Genomic DNA, 12,505 nt, shown 5'->3' on the forward strand with positions numbered 1-12,505 from the left:
AGATTTTTATAATTCTGACATATGGTGTTTACGACATTTTTTTTCCCCACCAGCTGCAAGGGATCTTTTATATGCAGTTTCCCATAGATATGACAGCACACATATACCACAGTTGTAGAGCCCTGTTTGGGATGGGAAAATCTCAGTCGTAGAATGTGTCCATCGAGCAGGTTCAGTCCTTTGGCCAACGCGCGTCAGACGATCGCTCTTCCCACTGAGTTAAATACCGCCCTGCTGTGTTGTTATCATGAGATTACCATTCATCAAGAAAGTCGAGAACGGTACACTGGGGCGGGACGTAGCCCAGTGGTACAGCACTCGCTTGATGTGTGGTCGGTCTGAGATCGATGCCAGTCGGTGCACCCATTGGGCTATTTCTCGTTCCAACCAGTTCGGGGGCGGGACATAGCCCAGTGGTACAGAGATCGCTTGATATGAGGTTGGTCTTAGATCAATCCTAGTCAGTGCGCCCATTGGGCTATTTCTCGTTCCAGCCAGTGCACCACGACTGGTATATCAAAGGCTGTGGTATGTGCTATCCTGTCTATAGAATGGTGCATATAAAAGATCCCTTACTACTAATGGAAAATGTTGCGGGTTTCCTCTCTAAGACTGTCAAAATCACCAAATGTTTGACATCCAATAGCCGATGGTTAATAAATTGAATATGCTCTAGTGGTGTTGTTAAACAAACCATATTTCTTTGTTTTTTTGTTCCCTACATTTTTATTAAAATAAAACTTTAGAGGGCATTTCACCATTTCAAAATCACAGACTCATGTTTCACTCAATTGTAATTTTATCCAAATGTGTTACAGGTTTTTAGACTAACTAAACTTAGTGTTAATTTTCACGGGTTGAAACTCTAGGGTCTGTCCCTTTAATTTTGTTTTTGAAACCATGCTATAATATGACATTATTGCTGTATTTTCAGGATGCAGCATTACAAAAGAAAAGATGCTTGGAGACTGTTTTATACGTCAGCGAGGTGGAAAATCTGTATCAGGTATACTCCTTGCTCACGATATTTTTTGCAGTTTGGCACATGCAACGTCCCCTGGTGGCACGTTTATTATTAAAAATATGATCACATTGTTTTGCCCGTAAAACAATTTGAAGAAATGTCAGAATTTTGGATATGTATTCATAGTTTTACTGTTTGGTCATAAAATAACAGCGAGAGTGATTTTACTGACACCCCCATGCTTATAAATAGCCCCAGTACTTAACCATACATGCATACAATTCTGCTCTGACAGCTATCAAACTGTCGTCTGGTTATTGACAATCAAAACGAGGCTATACATGTCACGGTGTTACTATATTTAGAACGCGCGACTTCTAGAAAAGTATGGAAACATTTAAGGGCCATGCCTATATTTATTGGCAATTTAAACAAAACACATAACTTTTAATATGTTCTATTCTTGGTTTTACTCGATAAATATTGATTACATAACTGTTGAATCTTACTAATATGATGAACAATTAAAAAAAAATGCCCACACTTTCTTGCAGAAGAATAATAATTATTATTACCGACTTTTCCATTGGAAAATGTAAATATTTTACTACAGTTGAAAAACGAAACGTTTTAAGTTGACTTTTCTTCGTTCGTGTATTGAAGTTTGTTTACTAGACACTACTACAAATGTGTGTACAAAAAGAGCCATTTTTGACCCATGCAGTCCACCGTATTGTAACATTTACGATTTACCGCGATATCGTGGTAACCTCCCTTTGAACGGAAGCCAGTGCTATGGCGTACTTCCTTCAACTGTTTAAATGTTAGAACTGCATTTATTTGTCAACACAATGGCATGGACATGATGCAGATTTAGCAAAAATTGCAACCTAACTATATTTACCTTCATATATGTTAGTATACATTGTGTATTTCTTTATTTCTTCCAAATAGTTAAGTACCGCGATATCGTGGTACCCCAGTATACGTGGTAAACTTCCCGACTTTTGTACAGGTAGTGGTTGCAGGGCTCGAACTTAAGAAGAATTTGTCAGCCACAGCATTTAAAAAACAACAACATTGCCATGGGTGAAAAGGCCCATCGACAGCAATTTTGAGCGTTCCTAGATTAAATTTTTTTAATGGTTACTTTTACAGCAAGTAAATATGACTGAAAAGTTATTTTGTTGCATGTAGACATATTTCAAATGTACAAATGTTAAATGCTGACAGATAATGTACACCAGATATATTCATTTTTGCTGTTGTTTTGAGGGAATTTTACCGACGATAGTAATTTTTATCCAGCACCACAAAAGTGTTATTGGGGATGCTCCCGGCTCACAGCAATTTATATCTCATAGTGACGAAGGAAGGTGCCAAAAGGTGTGTGTGTGGGGGGCACACTTTTATATTTACACACTTTTACACTATTATAAAGCAAATATAAAGCAAAATATCTGAAAAGTGGGGTGGCAATTGCCGTCAGTGCCATTGTTAAGTTCGAATCCTGCTGTTGTAGCATGTTTATGTCCAACAGAAAGAAGAAAGAAATGTTTTATTTAACGACGCACTCAGCAAATTTTATTTACGGTTAAATGGCATCAGGCATATGGTTAAGGACCACACAGATATTGAGAGAGGAAACTCGCTGTCGCCACTTCATGGGTTACTCTTTTCGATTAGCAGTAAGGGATCTTTTATATGCACCATTACACAGACAGGATAGTACATACCACAGCCTTTGTTACACCAGTTGTGGAGCACTGGCTGTAATGAGAAATAGCCCAATGGGTCCACCGACAGGGATCGATCATAAACCGACTGTGCATCAAGCGAATTCTTTACCACTGGACTATGTCCCGCCCCAATGGAGTTAAATTTTATATCGTAGACAATCATGTCTGACAGATCTTGTTTTGAAAGTGGAAACAGGTGATTATATAGGCCTAGCCACAGCAGGTGAACTGGACATTAAATGGTGAAAGTAAATGGGCAGCAGGTGGCAGCCGGCATTAATTGATCAAAACAACCAGTCAGTTTGGGCATCAAATCAATCAAAAATAGGGTGAAATTTACACGGTAACATTGTTTCATGTTCATACAAAAACACAGCAAGTTTCATCAAAATTGGAAGAGGTGATAACAATTCTTTATTGATTTGATATGAAATGCCATTGTTGTCAAGGCTGCTATAAATCAAGGGAGGTCACTCTATTTGATAGTCATTTGAACAACAGATTACGGAACATAAGGTCTGTTCCAGATCAAGGGGGAGGGTTTGGTAGGGGGAAGGTTTGGTTAGGGGGAAGGTTTGGTTAGGGGGAGGGTTTGGTTGGGGGGAGACAGTTGTTATATGTCAAAAGTGTTTTTTAATACAGTGTATGTAAAATATCAACCGAGTCTATGTTAATCGGTATTTGCCGAGACTCTACCAAGACAAATGCCGATTAACTAAACGAGGTTGATATCTTACTTATTAAAAAACATGAGTAGCGAATTCTATTTATCCTATAACACTTGTAAAATAACATTTTAATTAAATGTTTAGTAAATCACAGTACTAAAGTTGCCGCCATCGGTAATATGACGTCATCACGATTAACTCAAAGTAGTTTGATGTCACGCATTTTAACTACATATTTGAAAATGTTACGCTTAGGTACACAGTTCTTGTTGGTTTGTAAGCAAATGACCCATCCACAGCAACACATTACCTAGAGACCTTGCAAATTTTAATATCATTATTAACCGGGTTAATACACTATGGGTTTATGACACGGATATTATGGGTAAGTTTTAGGATAAACCTTCATACATTATATATGTTCATTATATAACATATATGTATACCAACCACCCACACAAAATTTTTGCATAATGTTTTTTTTTTACATAAGATTCACCATTCATGAAACAATTATGATGTCTTGTACTGGTAATTATGAAAATTGAATAATGTTTGTGGGTAAACCCCCACCCCCCACCCCCATATATATATATATACTGTAAATCAGGAACTGTTAGCAAGCATAAAATGTTCGCGAATTTAGCGAGGTCATACAAACGCTAATATATCATGGTGCTAAATTAAAAGAGACATACAACAGACTGTTCCTGATTGTTTTGTCAGTGATTAACAGCGCACAACAATTGTTACATGTATTGATTAAACCAAAAGGATAGCAATCAACAATAGTTAGTTAGCATGCACAGTACTGCAATTTTTTTGACTAAATTCAAGATGTCTGTAAGATGCATAACATCAAGATTCGTCCAAAACATTATTTCAGCTGATCTAACAACTTACGCTTATTTGTTTTTTAGTTTCTGATGTGATGACCTCGCTAAAATTCTGTCACTAATATGTCACTTATTTGGATTTTGCTAAAATTTTAACATAGCTAATATATTATGATTTACAGTATATTATATAGTAATATATATAAATGTCTTGATATTTAACATTTTAAATGTGTTCTATTTTTAGAATGTACAGACCGATATGGAGGATCGAGCCCTCTACCTCAGCAACAGACCAAAAGTCTTTGAGAGTGTTTACCGAGACGAGGATGTTACCGAGGCGTCCAGAATGCACAAAGTACGCTTGTATACCAAATACGCAGAGTCATTTCTTTTACTTTGAATGGAATTGAATAAACATCAGTTAGGAATGGGAGGTAGCCCTATGGTAAAAAGCTTACCGGTACCTGATGCATTATTGGTCTGGGATAGACTCCCATCAGTTGGCAGGGCCGTGGTCTGTCTGGGACTGATCTCTGTCAGAGAGAAGGGGCGTGGTCTGTAAAGGATCGATCCCCGTCAGTGGGCAGAGGCGTGGTCTGTAAAGGATCGATCCCCGTCAGTGGGCAGAGGCGTGGTCTGTAAAGGATCGATCCCCTTCAGTGGCCAGAGGCGTGGTCTGTAAAGGATCGATCCCCGTCAGTGGGCAGAGGCGTGGTCTGTAAAGGATCGGTCCCCGTCAGTGGGCAGAGGCGTGGTCTGTAAAGGATCAATCCCTGTCAGTGGGCAGAGGTGTGGTCTGTAAAGGACGATCCCCGTCAGTGGGCAGAGGCGTGGTCTGTAAAGGATCGATCCCCGTCAGTGGGCAGAGGCGTGGTCTGTAAAGGGTCAATCCCTGTCAGTGGGCAGAGGCTTGGTCTATATATATATATATGCATGCATATATATGTTTACACTTAGTCTAATAATATGAAAAAATACAGTTTTTTAGGGGTTAACAGTGATTAAGGGTTAACAGTGAAGAAAGAAAGAAAGATTGAAGGAAAGATAGATTGAATTTAAAGATTAAATTCCGAGAACTAGAATAGTACACTTTGTATTGTTATTTCATGTCTATGGGGATAATATTAATTGATATAATTTAACATGAGAGAATTAAGCAGGAAAATTAAAAAGTTATAATTTCAAATTCTTTAAAAATAATATTATGGAAAATGTCTCTTTAAGAAAATAAATACAGTAAAACCCTCTAAACCGGACACCCGTGGATACCAAACAAAAAGTCTGGTTTTGAGAGGTATCCTGTTTAGAAAGGTACTGTTCTGTACTGATATTCATAAAGGGTCCGTGAAACCCGTCCGGTTTTGAGGAAATTCTTTCACTTAATTGCTTTTTTAAAAATGTTTTTACAAAACTTTGACACCTATTATAAGAGCCAGTATATTTTTTTTCATGGTGAGGGGTCCTTAAACATTCATTTTATAAAATTTTTAACTTTTAAAATGTTTTTTTTACTATTATTTATTATTTTTTGTTTTGTTTCAGAACTGTATCTACGCTCTTCGATCGAGCTGGCAATGGCTAACAGTACTCAACAAGTGTATGGACGTCCATATGTCGAACGCTGCAGAATTTCATCAGGTCATTATTACACACACAGTTATAATGGAACGGTTTTACTGTTTAATTAAGTATTGTCTGTTATTTCTTTTACTTTCATCAGGGCAGGAACAAACAAATTTCATCCGCAAACTCTGAATTTGCGAAGCCATTCTCACATACATAAGTTTGTAGATTATTTTCTTAGTTATTTCTTTTACGTTCATCGGAGTATCAAAAAACCCCAAATCATGTGCAAACTGTGTAAAAGGTATAACAGACAATACTTATAATTAAATTTAAAACATACGTACTAATAATAACGTTAAAAGTTCATATTTTATTTAGAATTATTTTTTGGGTTCTAAACAATAACGCTAAATAAGACAAAGTATCGATGTAAAATGAAGTCATCAGATATGACGTTCCCTGACGACGTAATTTTTTACATTCATGAATAAAAATTAAATAAACACACGTTGCTATGGCTGCACCAGCAACATGATGTTATATTGTAATGAATGTAACAAAAAAATTAATTATTTAATAATAAAATATATTCTCAAAATTCAGCTTTAATTCATGTTTGGTGATTTGATGATTCGATGAAGACCCCGTAAGCCCCGGATTTTAATTAAATGGACACTGTGTTACGTTTGTATTTTATATTCTTAAAATTAATTTCTTTACTGGTTTACTTTTCTGTATAAAAACAAAACAAATTCCATTTCAGTTCCACCACGACATCCGACACCTGGACGAAGACATGACAACGTTTCTATCCTGGCTGAACAGTGAGGCGCTGCGACGGCCGGTGCAGACTCACGACCCACAACTCATGTTGAAACACTTCAGGGTAGGACTACATTGAGTGGTTAGAAACATTGTCTGTAACATAGGACACTGGGTTGGATGTACAGTGGTGGTGATGATGATGATGATGATGATGATGATGATGATGATAGTGTGATGATGATAGTAATGATGATGATAACAGTGATAGTAATGATGATGATAACAATGATAGTAATGATGATCATAACAGTGACAGTAATGATGATGATAACAGTGATAGTAATGATGCTGCTAACGATGATGGTTTTGAATGTTCTGTTTCCTCAGCTAATCACGTGTCAGCTGCTCGACTACCAGTCTCGGATGGAGAAGCTGTGTGAGAGAAGCAAATCTGTGTTCCCCATTTACTACCGCCGCGAGATGCCCGCCTTCGCCCTCACCGCCCGCGCTCTAGTCAACTATCAACACCAGAAGGTCAGTTACACTAGTCTGTGTAGACTATTTCCTCTTACCACCAGCACTCTAGTCAAATATCAACACCAGAAGGTCAGTTAGACTAGTCTGTGTAGACTATTTACTCTCACCGCCCACACTCTAATCAACTATCAACACTAGAAGGTCAGTTAGACTAGTCTGTGTAGACTATTTACTCTCACCGCCCGTGCTCTAATCAACTATCAACAACAGAATGTCAGACTAGTCTGTGTAGACTATTTACTCTCACTACCTACACTCTAGTCAACACCAGGTCAGTTAGACTAGTCTGTGTAGACTATTTACTCTCACCGCCCGCGCTCTAATCAACTATCAACAACAGAATGTCAGACTAGTCTGTGTAGACTTTTTACTCTCACTGCCTACACTCTAGTCAACACCAGGTCATTTAGACTAGTCTGTGTAGACTATTTCTTCTCACTGCCCACACTCTAGTCAACTATGAGCACCAGGTCAGTTAGGCTAGTCTGTGTAGACCATTTCCTCTCACCACCCACTCTCTAGTCAACTATCAGCACCAGAAGGTCAGTTAGACTAGTCTGTGTAGACTATTTCCTCTTACCACCCACACTCTTGTCAACTGTCACCACTAGAAGGTCATTTAGACTAGTCTGTGTAGACTATTTCCTCTCACTGCCCAAGCTCTAGTCAACTATCAACACCAGGAGGCCAGGGTAACATCTAGCTTACAGTTTGCTTGGTTCACTTTCCAGAGTTTGTGACTGTTTATTTTATTATTTATTTATTTTTAGATCTCGCTGTCTGAAGGAGACTCCTGCACCGTGTTAGACAATTCAGACGCTGAGCATTGGCAGGTAGGTCCTGGATTAGATCTTCTGAAATATTTACTAAATAACTTACAGTGGGTTCAAATCCTGTCAAAGCTGGCTCACACATTCATTCTTCTTTCTCATCTATCACCCTCTGCCTATCATTCTTATTATCTCAATACAAAAACATTTTCCATTTCTCCAACCAAAAGATTCCTTGCTGCTAATCGAAAAGAGTAGCCCATGAAGTGGCGACAGCGGGTTTCCTCTCTCAATATCTGTGTGGTCCTTAACCATATGTCTGACACCATATAACCATAAATACAATGTGCGGAGTGCATCATTAAATAAAACATTTCTTTCTTCTTCTTTTTTTTGTTGGTATTTTACTAGGTCATAATAGAGTATTTACGAAATGTGATGCTATCTACATGACTTGTTGTGTGTTTCAGGTGCGGACGTCTGATGGACATGAAGCCGAGTTGCCCTCCATTGTTCTGGTCATACCTCCGCCTGACCCAAAGTCATTTGTGGCCGCACAGAGGTAGAATTCCGGTCATGTCTGGGCCTGTATTTTTAAAGATATGATAGTGCTACAGTATCGTAAAAACGATCGTAGGCTATGACGTCACTATGACATGTGTTGTAGCGACATCATAGGCTATGATGATTTCCAGTCATGTCTGGGCCTGTATTTTTAAGGCTATCTTAAAAACGATTGTAGGCTATGATGTCACTATGACATGTGTTGTAGCGACATCATAGGCTATGATGATTTCCAGTCATGTCTGGGCCTGTATTGTTAAAGCTATGATAGGGACATCATAGGCTATGATGATTTCCAGTCATGTCTGGGCCTGTATTGTTAAAGCTATGATAGCGACATCATAGGCTATGATGATTTCCAGTCATGTATGGGCCTGTATTGTTAAAGCTATGATAGCGACATCATAGGCTATGATGATTTCCAGTCATGTCTGAGCCTGTATTTTTAAAGCTATGATAGCGACATCATAGGCTATGATGATTTCCAGTCATGTCTGGGCCTGTATTTTTAAAGCTATGATAGCGACATCATAGGCTATGATGATTTCCAGTCATGTCTGGGCCTGTATTTTCGAAGCTATCTTAGCGCTACAATATTGTAAAAACGATTGTAGGCTATGACGTCAATATGACGTGTTGTAGCAACGTCATAGGTTGTGGTGGTTTTACGATATCGTAGAGCTAAGACAGCTTCGAAAATCTGTACCCAGATTATTGGGTCTCTTTGACATTTCAGAATTGATCATGAGACAGTCATAGGCTAATGTAAGCGATGTTTATTTCGCCTGCACGTGGAAATTGCGCTTTGCCAAGTAACACGGTTTCACTAATCAACACCCCACAGAACAATAGGTGTGAACTGTGGAAAAGCTGTATGCAACAAACTGCAGCTTGAATATTAGTAGCTAGAAATAGCATCAATAAACACAATCGCAGATTTGTAACAATGCAAAATTTAAAATATTTAATCTTACCACATTTATACTGTTATTTTATTTATTATTATTTTAAAATACATGTATAAACAAATGAAACGCATACATGTATGGCATTCAGACAATGTTCTGCAGTTAAGAGTAAGATAGACTGTCCACAAGGCATTTGTAAAGTTTACCATTGGTTATAATCTGGAAATTGAGCTCTATCGGATAATCAGTTATACCAGTTATCAGCATGAATGTGACATGCACCGGGGCTATGCAATTGAGGAGATTTGACAGTATATATACATATCTTATGATACAATGGTGTATTTTATCATTTCAAATGATGCTTCCATTGATTTAATATTTACTTATATGGTATGCAATTTATAATCTATGTCTGTATAACACATTGTGCAATTCAACATAAAATGTGTCCTAAATGTACTTAGTACAAATCGTCTTGGGTATAAAATGGTAGTGTGTATGAATCATCCAGGGACGAAACAAAATGGGTACGAAACGTCCTGTAACCTATGCTTTCATCTCCATCCTTCTGTACTAGATATCATTTTGCCGTATGTTTTTTTGTTTTTGACAATGCCTTGAGATTTTGAGCTGAGATTTTGTGTATAGCTTTATCAGGTACTGTTACAAATCACATTTACCTTTCATGGTGATTTACACATTCGTTTTGCCAGTAGAAGCATGATTAATGTTGCTACCTACTGTTTCAGTCCTACTTTTATCCTATTTTTTACTTCTGTTTTCCTACTTTTGTCCTACTTTTTCTATATTTTTATTCCTACTTTTGTCCTACTTTTTCTGTATTTTCAGTCCTACTTTCGTCCTACTTTTTTTTCATAAGGGTGTGCTGAACAATCTGTTATGTTTTATTCTATATTTAGACTGAGATGTCAGCTGCATGTTCACTGGGATTCTACCATAGCAAGATTGAGAACACAACTTGTGCAGTTCATGACAATGGTTGCCAAGGAAACACAGCAAAGTCAGGTAATTCATTCATAATTGATCGAACCTTAAAATTTGAGCTTGAATTTTTATCACCATTTTAAATTTTAAAACTTTCAAATTAATAACTTTTTGCGAGATTATATCAAAGACTTTTTGGCTTAAATTGTTGTTTTACATAATATTAAAGTTGCAGACCATAGGTTTAACCCGTGAAAATGGACACCAAGTTTGGTTAATCGACAAAACAGAGTGAAAAAAAGACTGTGACCTTTAAACTGGCAGATACCTCCGAGTCGGTGCTTTAAATTGCATTAAAGTACATATGCTCAAAATAATCATGCCCAAATTGACTATAAACATGCTGACCTCAAAATATTTCACCTCAAAACCACTAAATTTAAAATTACTTGAAAGGAAAGGAATGTTTTATTTAACGACGCACTCAACACATTTTATTTACGGTTATATGGCGTCAGACATATGGTTAAGGACCACATAGATTTTGAGAGGAAACCCGCTGTCGCCATTACATGGGCTACTCTTCCGATTGGCAGCAAGGGATATTTTATTTGTGCTTCCCACAGGCAGGATAGCACAAACCATGGTCTTTGTTGAACCAGTTATGGATCACTGGTCAGTGCAAGTGGTTTACACCTACCCATTGAGCCTTGCGGAGCACTCACTCAGGGTTTGGAGTCGGTATCTGGATTAAAAATCCCATGCCTCGACTGGGATCCGAACCCAGTACCTACCAGCCTGTAGACCGATGGCCTGCCACGACGCCACCGAGGCCGGTAAATTACTTGAAATGCACTTTCTGAATACTGACAACTTTACAGCAGCAGCTACGTATGTAAAACGATCTTCCTGCAATCAGAACAGATAAAACATCCCCGTTGTGCCCAACTTAGTGAGATCTAAAGTCCTCTACCCTCTAAACATTCACTAGAACTTGTCTCCAACACTGTTATGTCCCAGAGGTACATGTATGTACGTTTTTAACATTTTTGAATAAAGCAAATTTTGGTATTACAAAGATTACGATGACCAGAAACACTTCAGATGTTCGGAAATCAATAATCTAAACAATAAAATTTGAAGTAATGGCTTATTTACAGTTATTAAGAATGGCTCTAACAGTGAAAAATATGTTGTAGTTTTTAAAAACTAGGGTTACTTTAGAGATTATCTGCAACATCTAAAGTCAGGAACCAATGAATTGGCATATAACTGTATAATGAATACTGCCATGGGCGTCATTTGGTGGGGGACAGGGGGGACATGTCCCCCCCACTTTTAGCAGTGGGGGGGACATGTCCCCCCTGATGTCTCCCCCACTTTAGTCTAAATAATGTTTTCAGACAGCCACAATGACCTTCATTAGTCGCACGAAATATTGTTAGAACCCAATTGTCCCCCCCACTTTTTCCTTGCAAATGACGCCCATGAATACTGCCATCCAATCAAAAGTCTTCTCTCAGGAACCAATGAATTGGCATGTAACTGTATAATGAATACTGCTATCCAATTAAAAGTCTCCTCTCAGAAAAGTGATCGCAGCAGAGGGGTGATGATCCTTGTTGTAAGACATTAATACAAAATAAATAGATCTACCAAAACTTTTGCTGTTATTTTTTAAGTGCTAAGGTTTTTCAACCAATCGAAAGTCTTATCTTGTAAAGCTGAGAGTTGATAAGCCTAGTTTTAAGACGTTAATTCAAATTAAATAGATCTACCAATCACCATGTCTGTTTCTTTTTAGTTTAAAGGTCTTTCAGCCAATCAAAAGTCTTCTCTCATGAAACTGATGAATGAATCCACTCAGCTGCTTCGTTCTAACAACAAAGACGACGGTGAATACACTGACCTGAAATTTCAACTGACAAACATCAGAAAATTCCTCAGTCAGGCCACTACAGGTACACAGACAATGAGATCATTACCAGAAATACGGAACCCAGGGCTTCAACTTAATGGGAGAGGTCTTAATATAGGCTAAGCCTGTTGACCAATCCTAGTATGTTATTTTGGCAAATAAATATTGTTTAAATCAACTTAATGACCATACAGGGCTGTAAATAGTATTTTTTGCGTGGGGGCAGATGAATTCTTGGAAGGAAGGAAGGAAGGAAATGTTTTATTTAACGATGCATTCAACACATTTTATGTACAGTTATATGGCTAAGGACCACACA

The 12,505-nt window shown here is 37.8% G+C and overlaps 1 protein-coding gene across 1 annotated transcript in view; it reads left to right on the forward strand.

Annotated features, from left to right (window-relative positions):
* The window catches only part of LOC121387707 (microtubule-actin cross-linking factor 1-like), a 175,968-nt gene that overhangs the window by 43,658 nt on the left and 119,805 nt on the right, over nt 1–12,505 (forward strand). The window contains 9 exon segments of the mRNA XM_041518900.1: nt 935–1,006; nt 4,455–4,565; nt 5,753–5,848; nt 6,540–6,662; nt 6,929–7,075; nt 7,849–7,911; nt 8,319–8,410; nt 10,244–10,349; nt 12,073–12,229. Of these exon segments, the coding sequence (XP_041374834.1) occupies nt 935–1,006; nt 4,455–4,565; nt 5,753–5,848; nt 6,540–6,662; nt 6,929–7,075; nt 7,849–7,911; nt 8,319–8,410; nt 10,244–10,349; nt 12,073–12,229 (967 nt within the window).

Source organism: Gigantopelta aegis, chromosome 13 (genome assembly GCF_016097555.1).
Source record: "Gigantopelta aegis isolate Gae_Host chromosome 13, Gae_host_genome, whole genome shotgun sequence".
NCBI lineage: Eukaryota > Metazoa > Mollusca > Gastropoda > Neomphalida > Peltospiridae > Gigantopelta > Gigantopelta aegis.